At 38.1% G+C, this 9,721-nt stretch overlaps 1 protein-coding gene across 3 annotated transcripts in view; it reads right to left on the bottom strand.

The window, feature by feature from the left end:
- Positions 1-9,721, bottom strand: part of CPNE4 (copine 4) — a 461,395-nt gene that overhangs the window by 17,522 nt on the left and 434,152 nt on the right. For all 3 annotated transcript variants that reach the window (XM_011374469.1, XM_023529672.1, XM_011375211.2), the window contains one exon: positions 8,765-8,898. In XM_011374469.1, the coding sequence (XP_011372771.1) occupies positions 8,765-8,898 (134 nt within the window). The remainder of the gene's footprint in view (positions 1-8,764; positions 8,899-9,721) is intronic.

Genomic DNA, 9,721 nt, shown 5'->3' with positions numbered 1-9,721 from the left:
TGTATCCACTACTTTATTTCATACAAGCAGCAGTAAATTTCTTACATGCCTTTTCTTGTCTCCTGAATTCAAAGGGATGTCGTTTTTATATTAATATCTTTATATATTCACTGCCTTCATGCCCCAAACTGCCTCTTGTCACTACCCTCGGGATGATACCTGCCATAGAGTGTGTGCTCAATAAATATTTAATTACTAGACAACCGTGAATTGAATCATTAGGAGGTGGCTATATGAAGAAGAAAAAATTCTTGTGAAAACTTATGAGAGTCACATATATGTCCTTTGGCTTGGTTTCTCTTATGCATATTGAAATTTCTCTCTTAATTTATTCATTCATGTATGTTGTATCTTATCCCTAACTTTACTGTATTATAGATAAGAAGATGGGAAGGAAAAGAATTAACATTTATTGGTACATACAATGTGCCAGGCATTGTGCAAGGTGATGAACATATCTATTTAATTCTCAGCCTCTGAAGGTCCATCTACTTATGATTCCCATTTTACAGATGAATAAACTGAGTTTCAGAAAGGCTAAGAAAGAGTCTCAGAAAGCCTTAGGTATTTCCCAGGGAGGACTGTGTGATTCCAAAGTCTGTGCCTTTTCTATTATACAGCATGAAATGTGATTTCTTTCTGGCACCTCCAGCAACAGGGCCCCCTGAGCAGACAACAAATAAGACTCTGTCTTTGAGCAGATTTTATGCTGTCGGGGGATGGGTGCAATGGGGTTCTGGAATATCGCTCTTGTCAGAGGGCATGTGCTTCTCATGCCAGCTACCTTTTACTTTCTCTCTCATTAAAAATGCAACTGAGATTTGTTCTTGGAACAACGTCTGCATTTCTCAGTTCTTTGCAGAGCTAGTCAAGGAGAAAAGAAAATTCAGATTAAGGCTCACCGTCCCTGAGCATCTCTGTAAGCAAAAGGGACGCCCGCTTCCAGGTTGACTGAGGGTCGAAGTAGCAAAGCCAGAATCTCACTCATCACAATTGAACAGATTTAAAGGTCAAAGCCAATAATGGCTTTGATAAAACTTCACCAAAACATAGCCAATGTGACCACATTTGCAGTAGGGGTTGGGAGATACAAGGAAGCCAGAATTTTTTGAGATCAAAGTCTAAATTCTCCAGAAACTCACCAGCTTCTCCTTTTCTTCACTATTGTATAGATGTGGGCTTTGCGGTACATTGCGTCTAGCATGTATTAGTAAAGGTATTAATGCTGATAAATAGAAAATCACAACAGCTTGTAGAGGATTAGCCATTGCTTTGAGAAAAAATATTTCTGGTCCTTGGAAATATTGAAATACTTTGCCTCAGCAATTCCTCCATAGCCACGAGGATGAGCAGACATGGGGAGGAATCTACAGGGGGGATTTCAGAGGTACTTTCTAGTTAAGTCTGGAAGAAAGCTTTCCTGGGTGAAGGGTGGATCCTGGTTCTTCCAAATCAGAGACAGCTAGTTCAGAAATCAAAACAGAGAAACCTAGGAGGCGCTACACCCTCTATTTCTTCTTTGATGAGTTTAGGAGGGGTGAGAGTTAATATCCCATCCATTTCTAATTATCAAACCAGTTTTCTTGCCTTAATGATATCCTCTTATACTTTCTAAGCCACCCTTGGGAATTCGAAGTTTGCTGAGCATGATGCAGTGTTATGTAATTGAATATGAAGAGTAAGGAGGTAGAAAAATGCCTCACTCACAAGAGAAATATAATTAATGAGCAGGGAGGACAACAATTCTCAGAAGTTAGCCACCACAAAATCTAGCTAATAAACATACTAAGGAAAAACTTCAAGCCTAAGCACAATGGATTGAAACATCGCCCTTCCTGATTATGATAATAAATAAAACTAGGTATAGAGGTATCTTATGTAAGAAGCAAGAGAAGGCAAGCTGAGCACACAAGCAAGCATCAATAGGCCAACATGTCAAAGATCTTGAGATTGGATCTACTCAACAATGAGTAAAGGGGTCATTTAGCAACTATTAGGAAATAAACAGTGGAACCTGCCAATGTGGAAAATTCAGGGGCATATCACTATATTGGTAAAGGCAATATTTCTTACTATTGGAATAAAATAGTATAAGATGTAATAAAAGAGCCTATGGTCTTCAATGCTAATGAGCATACTGTCCTGAACTTCTTAGGGGATGACCACAGTCAAATCAGCTCCAGATAGAAGATACATTTTCATCCTCCATTTTCACACTTCCTGTTAAGGAAGGCTTTGCAATAAAACAAGAGATTAATAAAAGTAAAGACAAATTACTGCATTCACAAGCAAAATGGCATTTCAGAACACCTAACCTTTAATAAAGATTATTCTCTAAAGCAGTGGTCTTAAAATAAGCACATAGGGAAATGCAGAAACACAAAGCCCTTCCATGGATATAAAAGCATAGATTTTTTTTTTTTTTTTTTTTTTTTTATTAAGGAAAACAGTGTTCAGTTTCTTTACTTTCCTATGTATTCTTTGCGGAAATTGATCTTCTGGGAACACCTGTGATGGAAGACCTATTATCCACTCATACCTCCACTCATACCTTCCCTTTCACAAGTACCTTTCTCTTTTCCCCATTCTGAATCTTCACTACGGTGGTGCTTTGCTCCAGGGTGTAAAAACTTCAAAAAAAAAAAAAAAAAAAAGGAATAATTCTAAATGTGAATGATTCATTAGGAAATAAACTGTTGCAAGTCAGGTAGTGGCCAATTTTTCTTAGCTGGTAGATGATTAAAAATATATCTTGATAACAGACTATTACATGATTAAAATTCTTTTTAGCTTTCTATTGTATTTAAAAAATTTTATATTAGTTTCGGGTATATGGTATAATGGTTAGATATTTATACAATTTAAAGCGATCCCCTCAATTACTCTAGCACAATTATATGATTTTTGTTATATGTCTTAGAACTGAAAGAACTAAATAATACTGCTAGTCAAACTCTTTCCATTACTACATACTTATTTTTAAGAACATCTTCTTAATATTTATATTGATAAAAATAAAATATTAAATAATGGTATACTCTTCCATTTCAGTAATAGGTAGCACTTGTCTACAGATATATAGACTACTTGGGAAAAAAACCTACTATCTGTTTCATAGTCAATAATTAAGTTTTGGAATTTCCAATGTATTTATGTTCTTTTGATCATTTGTGCCCTAATAATGATTGTAATTAAAACTCAACTAGAAGATATTTTAGAAATACTTTGAATCTTTTCATCACAGAAAGTTTTAGAATTAGAAATTTTAAAATTTATGTTCATGTTTTTATTATAGAAATGCATAATACAGTGATCAGTAAAAGAATTTCAAATAAAAACTTTAAAGATATATTAAAATGAAATTCTGTGGGAGAATGAAATGAAAGTATGAGTCCATGAAAAAGAAAAAACAAAATTCTCAACTCAAATTAAAATGCTTATTCATGCATTTTTTTAAATAGATAATGGTGGGTATCAAATAGCTATGGCATTTAGATTCTCCTGGATGCATTCACAAAAGTTATGTAAGAGTTTTATTTTTAGATGTTCATATTTACAATACATTAGAATTTTCATTCTTTGTCACTATTTAAACTTATGATGGGAAACATTAGATTTTAATGTAAAAATGTGTGAAATTTATGCATTTTTATAAAATTCTTTTGAGGGGTATATGAACCAAAAGATTTTTTAAAGGACATTGATCCAAAATGACCTTTATATCTGACACAATAATTATTTTCCCTGTTGTGAGCAGTTTATTTTTTAAAAAGTAAATAAAGAATATTAAAGATAATAAACTATCATTTATAATGATCATTTATCAGGTATTTACGACAGTGCTAGCTAGTCATTTTACATCTAATTCTCACAACTGTTCTGCAAGGGAAGTTAGATAAATCTTAAATTTGCAATCAAGGAAGCCAAGACCCAGGGAATGTAAACCTGAGGAGATCTGAGTTAAGAGTTGGGGGTCTAACTCCTGTTATCAGGACCCCATACTCCATCTAACACTCCTGTTGACTCAGCCCTTCCTAGGAGGCTGGTCTGGTCTAAGACTCGGAATAACAAGGATAAGTCCATCCATGTTCTAAGACCAACAAATGACAGAATTAGAAGAATTCACCATCCCCAGGTGGCCCACTTTGACTGTCATCTCTTTTCCCATAAAGGAGTTAGTTAATCCTGCCTTCCTCGTGCAGTCCCTATCCTTACATAGGACAAAGCTTCCCTGGCCTGTGCTGGGCTGTAATTTATTTATGTGACTTTCTCTCTCATGAGACTGTGAACCACTGGAGAGAAACTGTGCTTTATTAATTTCTTTCTGTCTTTATGCAGGACATGAGGTGCCTGGCACCTACTAGGTGCTACCTAGGTTTTTAGCCATTCCATCTGACCCATCTGTCCTGAATGAACTCTGGGTCTCAACTCTGGATGCTCATTAGGATTAAAAATCCTGATTCCCCAAAACCACAATGAGATACCATCTCACACCTGTTAGAATAGCTATAATCAACAAGACAAGTAATAACAAATGTTGGAGAGGATGCGGAGAAAAAGGAACCCTTATACACTGCTGGTGAGACTGCAAATTGGTACAGCCACTATGGAAAACAGTATGGAGGTTCCTCAAAAAACTAAGAATTGATCTAACATATGACTCAGCAGTCCCTCTACTGGGTATTTACCCCAAAGACTTGAAAACCCATATCCAAAAATATATTTGCACACCGATGTTCATAGCAGCATTATTCATAGTGGCCAGGACATGGAAGCAACTGAAATGTCCTACGATAGATGATTGGCTAAAGAAGTCATGGTACATATATACAATGGAATATTACTCAGCCATAAGAAGAGATGAAATACTACCATTTGCGACAACATGGATGGACCTTGAGATAATCATGCTAAGCAAAATAAGCCAGACAGAAAGAGTTGAAAATCACATGATATCACTTATATGTGGGATATAAACCTAAAAGCAACAAATGAGCAGGACAAACAAACAGAGACTCATGGACTAGTCGTTGCCAGAGGACTATAGACTAGTGGTTACTAGTGGGGTGGGGAGGAGGGGGGAGGTAAGCGGGGTAAAGGGAGTCAAATATAGGGTTTGGGGGGGTGAAGTGGGTAAGGGGATCAAACATATGGTAGCTGAAGAAAACTGGACTTTGGGTGGTAAACACACAATAGAATATACAGAGGTCAAATGATAACGTACACCTGAAAATTATACAATTGTATTAACCAATGTTACCCCGATAAACTTAATTTAAAAAAAAGTCCTGATTCCCAAGATACACACCAGTCTAATTGAATTGGAGTCTCTGGAATGGGGTCTGGGCATCAGTACATTTTAAAACTTCCTTAATGTTTCCATTGTATAGCCAAGGCTGAGAAGCACCGACTGGTGTTGGTAGGGTGGAAAAGGCGTCACCATGGTATGAACCTGCCTTCTGATTTCTAACCCAGTACTCTGCACTCAAAACTACCTGTCAGATTGGGTTTCAGTTCTAATCTTGCCTCCAAGCACACCGTGGAGGCAGCCTCCTGCCTGGATTTCTGACACCCCTGTCTCATTCTGTGTCAGCTACGTCTATAAAATGGCAGTCTGTACTTCCAAGCAATGTATACAGTGACTATATTCTCTTGATAGCAGATAGACCAGCTTTATTAGGGGACATGGCAGCTGGTCAGAGGCACATCTCTGTGGGCCCGAGGGATAGATATCACCTTGGAGTTGAGCAGCCTGAGGAGACCAGGATGTTTACAGGAGCTGGGCAAGTGCTCGTTACAACCAACTGAGATATATGAGCTTGTGCATGTGTGTGGGTATGTGTGTGGGTGTGTGTGTGTGGGTATGTGTGTGTATATGCATGCGAACTCGGGGAGTCAAAGTGGGGAGAGAATGATGGTGTCTTCCATAGGTGCAGAGACAGAACAGGCTGGCAGGACTGCCTTCTGGGCTTGAGAACCAGATATCTGGAGGGAGCCTCCGCTCAAGGCTGCTCTGAGAAGAGCTTTATGTATCTCTCAAGCTGTTCTACTTCACGGATCACCTCCTAATGACCTGTTAGCAATAACTGTACAAGGCAGAAAGAAACTCCTTGGCTGTCAGAGGCTGGGAGGAATTTCTAAAACTCATGGGGATTCAAAACCTCTGTGTCGCTGCAGGAGGGAGAATGATGCCTTCTGTCAGTTTTTATTCAAATGTTGCTTTTTGAGCATCAAACTCACTGACTTTGATGCGGGAATAAATTAATTTCAAAGCCCTAACTTGAAATTTCCTGACTCTTCCTGTCTATTGTCTATCCACCCATACGAAGGAGAAACTGCAGCACCGTGTCAGTTTTTAAGTGAGCAGCTTGCTTTACACCTTCTTCTAGGGAGTCTTTTAAAAGAGTACCCAGGCTTTTCAACCTCCCTCCCATTTTTTTCCTTAGGCATTTGTCCATTTTAATACTGAGTTCATATATATATAGTCCACTAAGCTGAAGAATTCTGATTTTCTTGGCTAGTTGGGGCTGATAACTTTAGTATTATCCTATTAAAAGTTTAAAAAGAATCATTTACCATGATTTTTCACGTATTCCCCAATGTGTCACATCTTATTCCTGTACTGAATTCGCATTTTTTAGGGAATACAAAACACTCCCCAGACTTTGTCTGGCTCACATTATAGAGGGATAACAGCTCTAAAAGATGTACATGTCACTCCAATTATAGCCTCCGCATCTGGCATGTGAGGTAATTGGAAAACAGAGAGGTTTAGCAGCTTATTCTAGATCAGCCAGGAAGTCCGCCATAGGCCACGGGAGGGCACTGGGCATCAGCATCTTAATTCTTGACAATTCACCAATCTTCTCTTTGGAATTCATTATTACATGTCCTTCTCTCCTGCAGAGTTGGAGTTGACTTTATTATTAAGCATCTATTGTACGACACAGGCATTAAGTGCTTTTATCTACTTTATTTCTTTTATAAAGCATTTCAAAAATTTAAACATTAAGATTCCTGAAGATTCCTCCTCCCTTCTTGTCTTTTATGAACACATTATTATACTAGATTGTGTGTGTGTGTGTGTGTGTGTGTGTGTGTGTGTGAAAGAAGGGTGAGAATTACTGTTTTGGTGTCTTGGAGACATTTGGAGAAGCTTTTGATAGTGGAGATGCAATTTGTCAGTCTTTTCTCTTTTTGGTAGAAATCTCCACATGATATAAACCTTGTTAGGAATCCTTTCTGTATTTGAGCCTAAGAAAATCATAGCTGAAATTCAAGCTATCCTCACAGTCAATATCTCAAGGTTAAGTATAAGAAGTTATCACTTCAATAAGGTAGTGTAAAATGCTATTGCTCTCTGTTCTACACGTATAGGAAGAGAATTGTCAGCAAGATCCTGAGTGTTTAAAGTTCTTTGATTTAACTGTACCTGACCATTCATTCCCCAACTGCCTTTATACACATCTGAGTTACTGGAGATAACGATGCTGAATCCAGACTTGCCAGCAGAAAGGACTCTAATGGGACCTTTCCCGTTTACTGTCCTGTTGGTTTCTCTGCACATTCTGGTCTCTAGGTTGTGTCTTTCTCTTTGGTTCCTACGATAATAGTTGTTTCTTTCTTTCTTTTAAAATATGGTTATCACCAATTATAAGATAAGAAAGAACGGGAATCATGTTATCCCTTTAAAATTTCCCCGAGACTGGAGGATAGATTGCTTTCTTTATTTTCCCGGTTTAAAAGGTCAGTCAATTAGTTGCTGCTCATTACTAACTAGGCTTGTTTTATAATCACACCAGGGAGTCAACTGGGATTTATCCATATTTATATTTACACTGGTTCTACCTCAAAATACCTTCTTAAACAAACACATGAACAACTTCACCTCAATCTGAAAATACTGAAAAGACAGAATAAATTCAGTTTAATATAATTTATGTAAATCGTTCCTTACAGGGAATTCTCTTAGTGGGAAAGATCAACATTGCTCATCAATTAAAAAATATAATACTAATCTGATCTCAAAGTCATGTTTTCTATGTACATATATACACACACATTTGCATGGGCACATACACACATTTGCATGGGCACACACACATGTACAGACACATACCCTCTGCTAAAATTACCACCAGTTTTTGAGGTTAGTGAAGTAGTGATTATGAGCTTAAAGCTGTGGAATAAGACAGATCTGGATTCAAGTCCTGCATCAAGCTGTGTGACGGTGCACAGATTACTTAACCTTCTTGCAAGGTTTTCCTTTTCTGTTAAGTAATACCTACTATATCAGGGTTAATATGAATATTAGACACAATAATGTCCAATAAACCAGTGCTTCTCAAACTCTAAAGTGCAAACAAATTACTTGGAAATCTTGTTAAAATGCGGATTCTGATTTAGTAGGTCTGGTGTGGAGCTTGAAATTCTAAGTTCCCAGGTGATGCTATGCTGTTAGTCTGTGGACCAAATTTTGAGCAGCAAGGCACATATTAAAACTTTCGGAAAACAAAACTGCTATCCAGTGGTCTTGAAAGTCAATTAAGAGAAGAAAGCTGAGATAGGATTTTGTTGTGACTGTGGCACAAACTCGGTTTCTCTAGGTGAGGAGAGGCTGGGGCAAGGTTTTATTCTGTTCTGGCATGAGCCTCTGCATGATGAGTTCTAGACATAATTTCTATTCTTCTGCCAAGGATCAGCCAGGGACCATTGGAATCCCACAGAGAGATGGTAAGCTCTGAGCCTGCCCAAAGTCTCGTACCTGTCATAGTCTTGGCAAATCTCCCCCACAGCCACCAAGGCCTTCAGGTATTCGTTGGGTTGGTAAGGGTGGATGTAGTGCAGGGAACAGCTGTTCCTGGGGTCCCCATTTGAGGCAGTGAAATCTATAGCTACCTGGAAGAGAAAATAGGAGAATGGGTGGATTTAGAGCGAATGCATCTCATAGAAATTGTGATCAGGTGTGAGAGAGACATGGCTTGAGATGGAAAAAAAGCAGCATGTTACATCTCCTGACAATAAGAAAAGTTAGAGGAGAAATTATTTAGCTTTCAAAACTAGTTATTAATTTGATTGAGGCCGTTTCTGTAGTCTTTAATCCCCCTGTCTCCCAATGCCCTCTCTTCTCCTTGTCCAAAACGGAACCTGAGATTGACATATAGGTGATCCACATCACCAGGCAGCAAGGGTAGAATATCACAAATCATGAAGAAAAGGCTTCTGTGTGTTTTGGGCAGGGCAATTCCATCTCTGAGTCGTGGGTAAGATCCTTTAAAACCAAATTTTGTGTTAAAGATGCAGTCTGTCTAAGGAAGCCATTGCCATATTTTCATGAGTGGCCAGTTGCAGAGAGATGTGTTGAAGCGGTTACAATAAATTTTCTGCAAGACGCAGCTCTGTGTAAGGCATTCAGCTTTTGGTTCCCATTCATGTTAGGACTACTGGCAATAACAGAGAAGAGAAGATGCCTGAATGTTAGGTCATTGTGAGTGGGAAGTGGAGAAGGGAAACCTCTGTCTTGCCACCAAGTAGTCATTACCCTTGAACTTCTTAAATATTTTCTGACCCCCAACAGCATCATCATCTAAATAAAAGTTGACTCACCCAACACTTAACAATAACACAACAACAACAACACATTTAAGCCTCAAGGGTGCTAAACCAAGAAGGAACATTTCTTCTGATTTCTAACATCATTGCCATTTAAATAAATGTTAAC

This window comes from Pteropus vampyrus, unplaced genomic scaffold (genome assembly GCF_000151845.1).
Source record: "Pteropus vampyrus isolate Shadow unplaced genomic scaffold, Pvam_2.0 Scaffold1, whole genome shotgun sequence".
NCBI lineage: Eukaryota > Metazoa > Chordata > Mammalia > Chiroptera > Pteropodidae > Pteropus > Pteropus vampyrus.
This window is presented reverse-complemented; position numbering and strand designations above follow the sequence as displayed.